Source organism: Nothobranchius furzeri, chromosome 1 (genome assembly GCF_043380555.1).
Source record: "Nothobranchius furzeri strain GRZ-AD chromosome 1, NfurGRZ-RIMD1, whole genome shotgun sequence".
NCBI classification, from domain to species: domain Eukaryota; kingdom Metazoa; phylum Chordata; class Actinopteri; order Cyprinodontiformes; family Nothobranchiidae; genus Nothobranchius; species Nothobranchius furzeri.
The window spans coordinates 74,434,325-74,449,045 of record NC_091741.1 but is presented as its reverse complement, the minus strand read 5'-3'; the positions used below and the strand labels follow the sequence as shown (position 1 = coordinate 74,449,045).

At 39.6% G+C, this 14,721-nt stretch overlaps 1 protein-coding gene across 14 annotated transcripts in view; it reads left to right on the top strand.

Moving 5' to 3' along the window:
- The window catches only part of prom1a (prominin 1a), a 101,176-nt gene that overhangs the window by 39,542 nt on the left and 46,913 nt on the right, over positions 1-14,721 (top strand). For 12 of the 14 annotated variants that reach the window (XM_054739320.2, XM_015951176.3, XM_015951184.3 and 9 more), the window contains exons 2-3: positions 3,181-3,239; positions 9,211-9,416. In XM_054739320.2, coding sequence (XP_054595295.1) covers positions 3,181-3,239; positions 9,211-9,416 — 265 coding nt within the window. Of the gene's footprint in view, positions 1-3,180; positions 3,240-3,302; positions 4,066-9,210; positions 9,417-14,721 lie in introns of those variants that run through there. The other 2 variants (XM_015951226.3, XM_015951235.3) reach the window with 1 other exon arrangement.

The following is a 14,721-nucleotide window of genomic DNA, read 5'->3' as shown; positions in this document are numbered from 1 at the left end:
CTGGCTTCTTTTACTTTATCTTTTTCTCCACCCATCCTTTTGTTGTTCATCTTTTTGGTCCTGCTTGTTCCTCTTCCCTATTCATCTCTGTTCTTCTGTGATTCATCGTAGGACTGCATTTTATTTCTCTTTAATTTAAACCTGTTTTGTTGTATTTTACAGTATTCAAACAAAGCAGAAGAGTTTGATTTCCTCTTGATTTTTGGCACCGATTCAGCAACACCTGCTATTTACTTGTTTACAACATAAAGTCTTTTTATTTTTTATTTTAAAATCCTGTCAGTCAAACTCCATCTCTTTCCTCTCATCCTGGGCTGGAAAACATGTCACCTTTCTGTTTAGTTGATGTGAAACTAATTTGCATTGATTGGCATGCTCCTTAGGACATGCACCAGCTAGAAGTTTGTAAAGTGATGCGTTAAATGCAGCGAGAGCTGAGTTTATATGCCAGCCTCTGAGTCTACTTTCCTCTGAGCTTTTTCAAACCCAGTTCTTCCAATAAAATGTAACTTTTGCAAACTGAACTAAAAGTACTTTTTTCCATAAAACAACATGTAATATTATCTGAAACATTAGTGCTGAAACCAACAAATAAATGGATTGTAAGTTATTGTTTTATTACTTGGTTTAAAATACAAAAACACTGTCAATGTAACTAATCAGGTTTTCAAATGACAAAAACTCCAATTGATATTAGAGTGAATAAATGATTGACCGAAATAACATTCCCCGCCTAGTAAGAGTGTAGACTTGTTATTGTTTTGTCTGCTGTAGTAATCCTGAATTTATTTGTAGACCGTCAGCTCAGTTGAGTAATTATTTCCTTTGTTTTTTGCAGTTTAAGCAGGATTCATTGTCACAGTTAACTGTGATAGATTATTTTAACTAACTCTAATCACAAACTTATTTTTGAATATTGGTTATCAAAAAGCATCTGTGAAGTTAGGATTTCGCTTTTCTTTTAATTTCTTATTTTGATCCATCCCTGAGAAGTGGTGGGCTGCCATTTTTCTGGCACCTGGGGGGTAAATTAAAGGTTCAGTCTCTTCCCCAGAGACAGTTTGACACGGGACCTGTGGTGCCTGGAATCAAACCGCATACATCTTCCATTAAGCTCCATTCAGCCCCGTTCTGCTGATTGTGGTCCGAAGAAGAAAACATTTTGTTCCTCCTAACATTTTATAGACCTGATAAATGTTTGTCAATAAATACTAAGTAACACAAACATTGGTTGGCCAGTACATCAGGACGATATTTGCCATTTTTTTAATACATTGTCATTGGCTGATAAACCTCCTTAGTAAAGCTGATTATAAGTCAGGCACATCCCAGGGCAGCCTGGTGCTGCTGCAGAAGTTAATCTATATCCTGAATCACATCTGCATAATAAACGCTCTAAAAATGAATTTCAATGTTTATTTTATTTTATTTACCAGCTTGGAATATGAAATACTTTGCCAGTTAATTGATTTAACTTCAGTTAGATATCTGATTTTAACACTGAGCAGCGCAAAAAGAATTAAGGTTTAGCAGTTGGTCAAATTCGGATTTGAAAATGGATTCAGCTTCAGAGGTTTGGTGCATCAGCTGCTGTTAGTGGCAGCAGTAGAATGGGTTGTGCAGTAATTGGGGGATTAATATCCCTGTGGAAAATTCTGCTGTTGTGTCCTTGAGCAAGACACCTCACACTCCTACCCTGCTGCTGGTGGCTGGAGAGACCTGAGGAGCCTTAGTAGGGCAGCCTCTCCTCTGTCAGCGTGCCCATCACCATCAGTTTGTGAATGTGTGTGTGAATGGATGAATGACTCTGAAAGGCGCTATACAAGTGCAGACTTGGAAAATTGGAATTAAAATAGAAAAAGTTATGATGAATGATAAATGACTTGCACTTGCATAGCACCTTTCAGACTCGGAGAACTCCAGAGGGCTTTACACTGCAGTGTATCCTTTATCCATTCACACACTGGTGATGATGAGCTTCATGGTAGTCACAGCTGCCCTGGGGCGCACTGACAGAGACGCCATCAGTCCCTCCGACCACCATCAGCAGGCAAGGCGGGTTAAGAGTCTTGCCCAAGGACACAACAGCAGAGTTCTCTGTTCAGAGCCAGGATCAAACCTGCAAACTTCTGATTACTGGACAACCCTCTCCACCTCATGAGCTACAGCTGCCTCGAACTGTCCAAGTGCACATCTTTGGCCTCATTCACTGAGGTTGTCAAAAACCTCCAAGGTCAGATTGGAAACTCTATCACTTCCCTCCCTCACTGTACTTTCCTAGCAAAAGGATGGATCACGTAACACCAAAGAAATCCAACCAGAAGCTGACCCACAAAGCACAGCTGTGTTCCCTGATCCTGGTGGGAAAATCTAATCAAGAAAGAACACTGCAGGCTCCGATGTTGGGTTACAGTACAGCAACAATCGAGCGGCTCTGAAGGAAAGCACGTGCGGTCACACCTGACAAGTGTTACAGCACGATGAAGCCTCTTATTAAAATCATTAAAAACCTTGTATTTAATAATGGGGTGAAAGGTTAGCCTTGAGCACAGTTTCATCGCTACAGATCAGGGATCAGATTTCTGTTCTGTGATCAATTAAAATAGCATCTCATCCATTCTTCAACAGCATGAGCTGTGTTCCTTCTTCAGCAGAGCAGATGAAGGGAAACTCTTGTGTCTCTTGCATCTTATTTTTGGAAACATTGCCTCTGAGAAGCCTTGCTGTCTCTGTCATCATCACGATGAGTCACAGCCCACACGGCTCCAGGTGTAGATGTGAAGGAGAAGAGCAACAGAATCTGAGAGGTGATATAATTGTTAGGGTTCTTTCCAAAGGTCTATATTCCTTCTTTTCTATCAGAATCTATATGACCAGTTTATGAACAGTGATTTAATTATCGTTGTGCCGTTATGATTTTTTTATTTGCTAATGTCAGACAGGTCCATCCCTGTAGATCTCACAAATATGTAAATTGTGCACCTTTTCATTTGATTTGATCAACACAAAAACTAAAGTAAGTAGTAATTACATACTGAAATAATTTCAGTCTTCAGAAACCCAGAAATCCAAGGATTTCCAAACTGCTGAACCTTTTTCAATCTGTTTCTAATGACAGAAAGAGTCCACTTTATTTTAACAAAGCATTATTTTGTGTTTATTTTCTTCATGCTGCTGCAGATCTTATGGTAAAACTAGCGAAGGACAAGTTTGGTGCCATTCAGACGGAGTACCAAAAGGCAAGTACCTTCATACTTGTGCATGATTGTTTTGTTTGCTGCTACATCTCTAAAGAAGGAGGTTCAATATAAGGATATATTTCTAGTCGAGACTACTCTTGGATGTCAGAGCTGGCTTCTTGTTTCAAAGCTCTTTTTTATATGAGGCTCTTTCCAAAACTCATTCTGGGATTGTCTCAACTGAAGCCAGTTAGTGATGCTCTGAAATGAGCGCACCTACAGGAAGTATTATTGTGAGCCACAAATCTGGCGTTAAACCCAGATCATCCAAAAGAAAGAGATTTATGACCAAACAGAGGAATCAAGGACAAAGCTCAAAGTGAAAAGCTGGCCATTTGTAAAAGCAGTAGACTTTTGAAAGTAGACACACAAAGAGGCACCTTGAGGACAGAGCTTTGAAGGAGAGCCAAACGACGACAACAAGGCAGCCCGGCTGTACACCTACTGGCAGGCTTTCCACGCTCTTGATTGATGACATAAATTTATCCTCATGCTTCTTTTTATCCACCAAAACATGCCCCTTTCACCAGCAACTGTTTCTGACGGTTTTTAGATCAAATGAAGATCTTTGTCCTGCTCTTTACATTTTTCCAGAATGAGGTTTAACTAAGGAAGTTGACTGTCTGTGCGTTGCTACAAAGTGCACTTGTGTGAATTAGCATGCCTGCTTTGAATTATTTTAGTTGTCTTTCTGTTTTTCGACTTCATCATGTTGTGTATTGTGGCTTTGCTCTTTTCTTTGATGCTGCATTGCCTGTGTCTTCTGCATGCCTTCTTCATCTCGTCTGACTTCCCTCAGCCAGAGAACATAGTGCTGACCCTTCAGGTAAAGTCTGCACACTGGACTTCTAGTCCAATTTATCCCTTGTCTGACCACATCCCTCTGTTTTAGTCACCAGGATGGAACAAATACAGCCTAACCCGCTCTTTTCATTCATTATTATTTCAAACATTAAATAAGTTCAGCATGAAGCTGCTAAACCTAAGTGTAAGAACATTATGTAAGAACATTTAGGACTTATAGATAGCATATTATGAATTTTTCTTACAGAAACAATGTGTAGTTTTGAACCATTAATTTCTGGAAATATCCATCAAAATATTGTTGAAAATGAAAATGAAATGAAGCCCAGTTGTGGCTATATAACCATCAAAACTGGGTCTAAAATACATGGGAGCGGGTCTAAGTTTCTGGGCGATGCCATATTAGCTGCCATGTTTCCTTCTACGGGAGGCCATGAGGACAAAATGCATTTACTGATTTGTAACAAACAGTTACAACACTTTTGCCATTCTTAAATGTTGTTGTTTTACACATTTACATCATAACTCGTTGCCATTGATGAAAGGGAGTCTGATGTGCTTGATATTTAGCTAAAGCTTTTTGACCCTAATGGGTATTCTTTGGTAAGGCCTTACTCCAACACAAAAATACTGCCCGCTTGCAACAATTTAGGTATCTACTGCCCCCTGTCGCCAGGAAAAATACACAGTGTCACTTTAAGTTATAGCTCTATTGTAGATCCAAAACATGTTTATGAATTTATTTGCGCTAAATCCGCCTCAAATGAAGAATTTTGAACTGTTTTTATTCTTGACCGTTTCAGTACCTTCCAGAATGAGTCGATTCAGGGTTCTGTCACTTTAAGAAAACAAGCTGAAGCTGGCCACGCCCAGCCCTCCCTCCCTCAGGCTGCCTTATTCTGAGAAGATCTGATATCCAGAAGGGGCTTGGAGTAAAGCTGCTGACCCTTCAGCAGCAGCTCTGTTTTACACATGAAAGAGGGTTCCATGCTAAATTCCCCGTTTGTGACATCACAGAGTCTTTCTGAAGTGGCTTGTTTTAGGCACTTATTACCTAAAAGAAAATACTGACAGAAAATGGATGGGTGGTTTTCAATAACATTTGAAGTGTTTATAGAGGCAGTAAAGACTCACATGGCAGCACAAAAGTGAGTTTTGCATAATATGTCCCCTTTATTGGATAGTCATGTAGCCCTTTCACTTTCCATTACTATAATTTTGTTTTTAACTCATTCACTGCCAGCCGTTTCCTGATCACTAACAGCTGTCACTGCCAGCGTTTCTCACAGTTTTTATTGTTTTTTTAAGAGTCACAGAACGTTGCGCGCTAGGATGATGTCGACGCCAAAACAACCAAAACAAAGAGGAGACTCACCTCTTACATCAGGAAGAATCCGCGTGTTTTGAGCATTATCCGTTCTTTCATAATCCGTTGTCGAATTGTGATTGGCAGACGCTTTTCCGGTTCACGCCTCACTTTTTTTTTACAGGAACGGCCCAAAACGATCTCCTAACACATGGATGTTCTGCTTCCTGATCATGTGATGTGTGACGTATGCGGATGAAGATCGGCTTCAGGGCTGAGATGCTTGTTCTCAGCGCGGGGGCTCGTTCCGATGCTCAAACAGTAAAATAATGCAAATGACCACTTTAGTTGTCATTGGCAGTGAATGAGTTAAATCCATTAGGCAAAAGCTGCCTGCTGTTCCTCAATGCCTCAAAAACATGTTTATATTCATAGTAAGAGACATGCTTTCTAAGATCATTAATAAAAAAATAAATCTTTGATTTTGTTTTTCTTTTAGATCATTCATAAATTACATATTAAATAGTAATGGCTACTATCTTTAGCTTGCCATGTATAGCAGATCAGAACAATGAAAGAATATTATCACTTTGAAGTGTAACAATTACCTGGTATGTTGTAAGAGTACAAAACCCCACATAGTACAAACTGAAAAACGATTGCTTCAACTGAATGTGCATTGTTCTCAGCTGTGTTTAGTCCAGTTTCTATCCAAAAATGTCATTTATATAAATGACATAGATTTTTATTGGATTCCTGTAGCCGTTACCTAAAATATTCTGCTCAGTACCCCAATATCTTCACATGTATTCAGCTCCCTAAAATAAAATAAAAAAGAGAAGTTTTCCTTCTAGTTAGGCTCAAAAACTTCTTGTTTGTTTTCAATAAATTCAAAAACAAATCAATCATGCCTGAAAACACCCTTATACTAAAACAGCAGCAAACAGTGTGTAAATTTAGTTAACTCCAGCTCGCTGGTGTCTGTAAGATTATTGTGTTTAGTCTGAGCCTGAACATCTAAACTGCATCACAGAATATATTGTGTTTCTCTCAGTTAAATAATTCAAGACAGCTGGGTTCATACTTCAAAACCAATTTAGTATTTAGCTTTGATACTAGATTGGCTCACGGCCACAAATCCTAAAGATATGTCAGCATGGCTCGTGGCTGCTCCTGGCATTAAATCTGATCAAAGTTACAGCACTGCTCATCTTCATCACTGAGACATGCTGCCGCCCCATCATTCAGTTTGCTCTCATTGGAAGGGCACGGCTTTCTTTTAGGCACTTGCCAAGACTAAACTATAATCCAAAAATAGTGCAAGCTGCAGGCACTAGAAGAGATTTGGTGGCAAGAAATGTCATTTTTGACCTTTTTTTTATTTATTTATTTATTTATTTTTGCAAAGATTTACCCATTAAAAACTGTGCCCAGAAGCATAATGACAATGCAAACAAATTTGCATGTCCTCAACAGCATTCTGACACTGGAGCTTTTAAATGACTAATCTAGATTTTAACGCATTCCTTTCTTTTGCCAATATTTGCCTCTCAGCTTAAGCAGTCGCTGAAAATGTTTCATGATTCGTTCACCAGTTTTATTTTTGGTTAGACTTTTTTATTTTAAGCAACTTGCAGCAACTGTAGTCGCCCAAACATCCCTAAGGCTGTATAGCTATCCATGTTAGCTGAAAGCACACATCTGAAGAATAAAAATAGAAAATAGTGAAATATTTTTATTAACTTCCAAACTGTTTTCTAATTGAAGGTCAGATGAGGTAGATGAAGACGCAAACCTGTAATAAATGACAAAAGGTAGATTCTGCATTTTAGTGCCTCTGATACAAGCAAGCCGAGAGTTGTTGACTGATGAAATGTAAGTTTCCTTGTTGATAACTTAAACTCAGTTCACAGGGCAGGATTTTAAATTTTTTGGCAGATTTTCAAAGCACAAGAGAACACACACACACACACAGGGTGATAAAAAATAAAGCACTTACTGTACCAGTTTTGGTCCTACATTGTGCAGCGACTCATCAGCTATACACAACCCACTTTCACTCACTAACCCTCACACCCAGACATTATCCAGTCAGGAAATCTCACAAAATAAAGTGTGACTTCAAAGTAAACAAATAAACAAAAAAAACAAAACTACGCGTGAACCGATTTCACAAGGAAACATTCCCCAGACAGTTGGGAAACAAACATGATGGAGGAGGAGTGTGCTTTGTGCTTCTGTCACTTGCTTTCTGATTGGCTGGAGGTAACAGCACTCGATTGTCCCCAAAAATCAGACCAAGAGAATCCAGTATGTTTGAAAGCCTAGATTCAGGATCAGAGCAGCCGTGATGTTCTTCAGAGCAAAGCAGAGCGCCCATAACACACAGGAATATCTAAAGAGCCATTACGACATTTACAACAAACATTTCAAGTTTGTCGGAAGGAGCCGGGCTGGTCAAAAATTGTCATGATTGTCCAACTGTGTGAACTGGGCCGTTAAGGAGATGAGGTAGAATTAAAGACAGTACTTTAGGTATAATAAACCTGTCAGAACTGCTCCAGCCCCAAGGTGTCATCAGCCTAAGTTGGTGCCTCCTGATGTAAAAACATGCCTACCAAAACTAAATTTAATGTTTGTTTCATTAAAAAGCTTTATACTGAATTAAAGGCAATGGATCTTCTTCTCACTGCCAGTGGAAACGTCTGTTTAGGTTTCAGTCCAGTGAACAGCAAAGGTTTTGTTACTCAGTGACTCAAAGAGAAGGTGTGGCCGAGATAAATCCTTGTTATTAGTACACCGGTTAATAATGTTAAACACGTGTTACTTGTGAGTAGTCATTAGACACAAAACAAGTCTTTTGCTTGCTTTTCTGTAAGATATGTTTGGGATTCTTTTTGCTGCATAAAAGAGGTTTTTCTAACCTGATGCACTCATCCTTGTAACTTATGGGCCATTCCCATCAGTACCGGGTCGGCCCGGGCCGGGTAGCCCCAGTCGGCCCCAGCCTGGCCCGGTTGATTCCACACATCCTTGCCTTAAGCCCATGTGGGCTGATTCTACCCACCAATCAGAGGCTTGCTCTAATGGAAGGTGTGAATTTGCTGTCAGCAGTGGGTGTGTTGGCCCTGGTCGGCCTGAAGCAGACCCCCTCGAGAAGAGGGCTGAGAATGAGCCTTGGTTGGCCTGGAAAAATACCAGGCCACCCAGATATGTAAACAACCTACGCTACCCGGCCCGGGCCGACCCGGTACAGATGGGAATGGCCCATTTGTCACTTGTCGAACCCTAAATAATCACCTAAACCATTCTCTGCCTCTGCTGATCATCAAAGGGGTTTTCCGGCCTTGTAGTCAAATCCAATCAAAGCTGGATTTTCATTGGGAATGTACTCTTTCCTCTATCCTAAACTGGAAAACCTGTAACATATTTTCCTAAACTTCAGATGCATTTTCATCGCATGCCCTGTTTGTGTGTAATAACAATGATCTTGTTTCTTGCAATAATGCATTTAAGGAATCTGTTATTAAAATAGCTCATGGTGTTAAGAATAGGAGGAATCCAAAGGATATTCCTGCAGCGAGTATAATGAAACACATTCATTGTTTATGCGCAAATAAATCCCTTTTGATGAAAGAAGAGGAACCGTAGCGTATTTATAGATTTGCTGTTCATTTCTTCATCGGCCTTCATGTGTGTCCTTCCCTGTTGTTTTTTTTCTTTATTAATTTGTCCTTCGAAATGTTCCCTGTTTATTTTGTTCCTTTGATTTTGCTTCCTTTGCCACATTCACACTTTCATACAACCTCTGCTTCATTCTCTGTCTCACATCTCCTCTTATTCTTCCTCCGCTGACTCCAGGCCATCTACTACGAGATAGGCTTCCTCGTATGTGCGGCGGTGGGACTGATGTTCATTGTTCTTGTTCCGATCGTGGGGCTCTTCTTCTGCATGTGTCGCTGCTGTGACAACTGTGGTGGCGAGATGCACCAACGCCAGAGGAAGAACGCAGACTGCCGGCGTGGCCTTCTGGGAACTTTACTCTTCTCCACTTCACTTGTCATCACGTGAGTGTGACACGCACGAACGACACTTCAGGAGCAGAACGCCCAAATACCTTTTAAAGATGCGTATTTCAAGTGTACGTCTGAATGCATTCATTAGATTGTGTGCACCCTGCGTCCCTATTTGTTGACAGCGTTGTAGCCATGCACGTGCACACAGAATCATGCACACTGCTCCTCTGGTCAAACACAGTCATCCGGGTTTACCATCCCCCATGCTGTTTGCTATATATAGTAAAGTCCTTCTGTAAATGTGTGTGGCAGCACCCTTCATACTTGTGTTCAGTCTGAGCGTTGGTCACAATAACCTGCAGGGAATTCTTCCAGAGAGCTTCATCACGTCAATGCAGATCCCCCCCCCTGAAATCTGATGATTAGATGATGTGGGTAATTCAGTTTCCTTTTAACCTCCATGTCCTCCTTGACATTTTTATGTCCATCTTAATGCATGCAGCATCTCCAGCCTGGGTTTTATTGTCTTTCTGAAACTGCGGTTAAGAGTTTAAATGCTCGTTTTCAGCTCTAGGGGAATAACTTCCTCTGATGAGACTGTAATGCATGTGGCCAAGTGAAATTAATATAGTCCATAGCTAATTCTGTGGTACAGTTGATCAGTGGCTTTAACTCAACCTGCAGCTGTTTTCAGTTTGGATCCTGGCAGCCCTAACGGCCATCATTGTGTTCTTTTACGCTTCTCTGCCCTTTATTCTCCTAGATGTGCTAATTAGGAGTTTTTTAATACCGTTTTAAACGTGTTCAAATTAGTTTATAGGATTAATTCTGTATACTGCTGGCCAGACATAGACATTTTAAAATTGTTTTTGCTATAATTTTATTATAACTGTTTTGCCTCAAAGGGATTATTTGTGTCTTGGCGGTTTTTATGCAACTTCTAGGATGCTGCTCTGCTGTTTATCTGTCTTCCATGTTGCCACTGACTTTAAAAACGAGTTACACCTTCAAGGTGTGTTTGTTGATGTAATACTGAAAATTATCTGTATGGTTTTTAATCTTTTAATGACACTTTTGCATACCTTGCACATGTCATGAGGACTCAATTCAATTCAATTCAAAAATACTTTATTAATCCCAGAGGGAAATTGATTACCAGCTACCTCTCCTCCTACTGGGACATTCCTGTTTGTCACAGCTGGGCTAACTTAAATTGAAGCAAGTATTTGCACCGATGTTTAAAGTTTAATTACATATGATAGGAGATATGTGATGTTAGCTTTATGAAATCATTTAGTTATTTTTTATTTTGGTATCGGAAATTAAGTGTTAAAGGTCAACTTCACTGAAAAAAACTTTAAAATACAATTTCTTATTTTAATCAGTCTCTGAGTTTTTCATTCAGGCTGAACATGAAATAGTCTCCTACACCTATCTCCTGCATTAGCTTCTGATAGAAAATAGACGGTGAAACTCAAGGATAAAAAAGTCCTGACAGATCCACGTCTCACTGTCACTTAACATTCATGGACTCACCCATTATGACTCATGACGGGGAAGGCTGTTGTTGTTTTAGCAGCCAGGAAACAACAGGGAATGTCTCGACTATCAACAGCTAACCATTAGCATTAGCAACTCCACCGCATGGCAGAACTCCTTCAGGCTTGTGTTATTTGTGGAGATAAAACATCAACCTTGCAAAGCAAACAGAGTCAGTGGTACAGTGGCCTTGCTGCTAGCCAATCAAAAGACAGATATCTAAATATCAGGGACTCCAAATCCTGTCATCCGAAGCTACTTTCACCATCCAGCTCACTTCCAAGTCCTCAAACAGGCACAGTGGAGATTTCTCTTCCCTGAGAATGACTTACAAGGCATTCATTCCTACTGGAGACTGCTGCCAATGCTTCAAATATGAGTAAAGTTGATCTTTAAGCTAAATCGGTGCAGTAGGCTGATATTAAATATCTGCACTCACAACTTACCCTCAAAAAAATAAAAGATACAGTTGGGTGCAATATTTAAAAAAAGGTTAAGCAGATATATGAAAACACATGATGCTCTCTCACTGTTGGTTTCCATTCATTGTCTATTTGTTAGATGCTTTTGTCAAAATGTTAAATCACTTCCTGATCGATGTAGACTGCATTTTCTGCTTGTTCCTGAATAAGTGACAAATCAGTAGAAAACGTTTGACAGTAAATAGATCAGTATCATTTCAGAAAACAATTTTAGACAGACCCTCTTAGCTTTATCCACTTTTTGCCCATATTTCTATTCTAAAGTCAATATAAACTCACAGGGTTGCACACATCAATAAACTGGGTTCAGCTTTAACATGTAAAACAGCTGAAAGCCTTGGAAATGTCACCACTACGAACCAAAACAATCAGTCCTGGGTAGTTTATAATCACATAGTAATGAAAATCATTTATCACAAAACAGAAGACGAGAAAGTCAATCTTCCTGCCTCTGGTTTCTGTCTCAGATGCTGGTGATGCAGCTTGACTTTAAATGCTTTGAGAAAGCTGGATTTGCTTCTTTAGCTCAACTGAAGGGATCCAAGTGTGTGCTCAATTTGATGTTCTTTGACTTTCTGTCTTTTTATTGCAAGGCATTCCCCAGCAATACCCTGGCAGCCTAGACACAAGAGTCTGAGAGCATCTTCACAGCTCTTATTAACTCTCCCCAGCTACCAGGCAGAGATGCAGCACAGGCTCTAATGAAGCAATTACAGCAGCACCGGCTGCTTTTTACTGCCACAGGGAGGCTGACAGCCAGGAACATAGGAACGGATGGATGACATTTTTTCTACAAAGTGTTAAAAGCAGATCAAGATGCGGAAGACATCCAGGCAAGGGTGAGAAGACTGAATAGTCACATCATAAGCCAATAGGCAAGTAAAAAAGCCACTTTATACTTTATGTTTGAAGTAGTCTTTGTTGAAGAGTTTGCCGATTTCCCTTCTTTGGGGACCGGGGGCTGGAGTCCGACTTATCATGGATTATCTGTTGAATCATTTTCTGATGTTTTGATCTCACTTTACAGAAAATGTTCTAAATGAAAGATCAGTACTACCAAAATAATGCCTTCTCCCGAGGCTGTCTGTGTTTTGATCTCATGTCCAACAGATGCTGATGCCCAGGTTACACTGTTAAAATTGAATCTGCCTTAAAGGCTTGTGGGCTTCATGAGATATTTCAAACAACTTGTAAATATCACCTGGTATCACATTTTTTATTTGAAATTATTAAATTCACTCTAGTATAATAATGGCTACACAAGGGAGGAGCAGACGAGTCATCGTTGTCTTTAAATAATACTCATATCAAGAAAGAAAACAGCATAAACAGGACAAAAACAAACTGTATGCACTTAGCATCCATTTTCTTAGATTCCATGTATTTCACACAAACAACTAACCGGCCAATCACATGGCAGCAACTTGTTGCATTTAAACATGATAAACAAAGTTAAAGACCAAGTTCCTTTTTTTTCTATGCATTTGCTGTATTTTCCATAGATTAATGCCTTGTGAGTCAATCTCTTTAGAGAAAAGCTATGGCGCTACTGTTTCAGGAAGTAGGCTTAAGCCAGAGGAGAGGTGAGCAGAACAGGGCAGGTTTTGGAGTCTTACTTCCTGATATTCACACATCTCGCCTCTAATTGGCTAACAGTAACATGAGTCTACCTCTTAACTCCATTTACTTTGCAATATTGATGTTTTATCCTCACAAATAACACAAGCCTGAAGGAGTTTTGCTGTGTGGTGGAACATGCTAATGCTAAAATGTAGCTCCTACTAGCTGAGATGTGCTCTGCTGTCTTCTGGACATTAAATCAACAACAGCTAAGCTTGGTGAGTCCATGAATGTTCATTTTCAGTGTGACGTAGAAATTGCCTTGTTTGTTTGGACCCAAGTGTTTTCCTGTGTTTTTTCCATCAGCGGTGAATGCAGGAAATAGGGGTTGAAGACTATTTTCAGCCTGCATGTTACACTCAGAGTGACTGATGACATTTAAAAAATAACAAGTAAAAACAGTTTCTCAGTGAACTTCCTCTTTAAAACTGAGCATCAGAAGAAGAAGAAACACAGCAGACTATGTTTGGTGTGTTCGGAGTGAGCTGATCTCCTTGGAAGCATGCTGGATTAGGGTTAACAGCCACTTTGTTGCGATGCTAGAGGGCTGCGTGTAGCTTTCTTTTTTACCAGTGCAATAAAAACCATCTTAAAAATATGCAAATGCTACCTGTAACTACATCATTGCTTCACTTTTCAAAGGTGACAAGGTCTGCAGAGCTGTCAGACTGGATACAGGAGTGAGTAATGTCCATCTAGAAGCGCTGCAGGGATTTAGGTTTGATTCACATGAGCAGTTGTCATGCAGAACATAAATGCCCTGTTTTGTTTTCCTGCGCTACACAAATAACAACAAGAGCTGCCAAACGTACAGCTGGTGCAAAGCTCCATTCCTTCTATTTGTCTTCACATTTTACAACCGACAGACTGAAAATCTGTCCAGGCTTTGAGCAAAAAATGACAAGAACACTTTGGCTAAATATTTATAAAAGCATATACACCATAGTCAAACACAGCTGTTGTTGTACTTTTTAATCAGGTTATCTAGAAAACATCTGAATTCAAAACAATCATTGCTAGACTTGAATTAATTACCAGTTACTTAATTTAAGCCCTTCTTCCTGATTGGATCCTATTAGAGATTTGTCCGTATGGTGGGAGGAGCGAAAGGAACGTAAGAGCAAAAGAGGAACACCACTGTGAAACAAATCAGCATTACTCACAATTAAGAGAAAATGATAGGCTCGTGTAAAAATCATGTATTTATGAATATCCCTGATTACATGTTACCTGCTTTATTGTTGAATGGTGAATCTATGGTAAAAAGTCAGTTCTACTCCCATATTATCTGCATTTACTTTGTTTTTGATTGAACTATGACCGTAACATTGTGCCTGGCAATGTGGGTCTCACTAGATGATATTCTCTATATCTAAAAAAAAAAACAAAGCAAAAAAAAAAAACAAAAACATGAAAACATTAAATTACCTGCTATATGAATATTAGAATTCAGCAGCTTCATCTTTTGAAGGCAAGCTGTTATTTTATTGTTAAAAATGAGAAGGTATCATCGGGCTGCTTTGGAGCTCAACATCTTTTCAGCAGCCGAAGTGCAGATGCTCCAGCGCATCACGTCTAAGCTCTCATGCATGTAGATTATAGTAATATGACATGTTGCGTTTCATCTGCCAGCCATCATAAGGCCACACTACTAAATTATAACATGAACAGCAGGAGCTATTTGAGTCTCTCCTAATCAGCACCGACTCCTCATG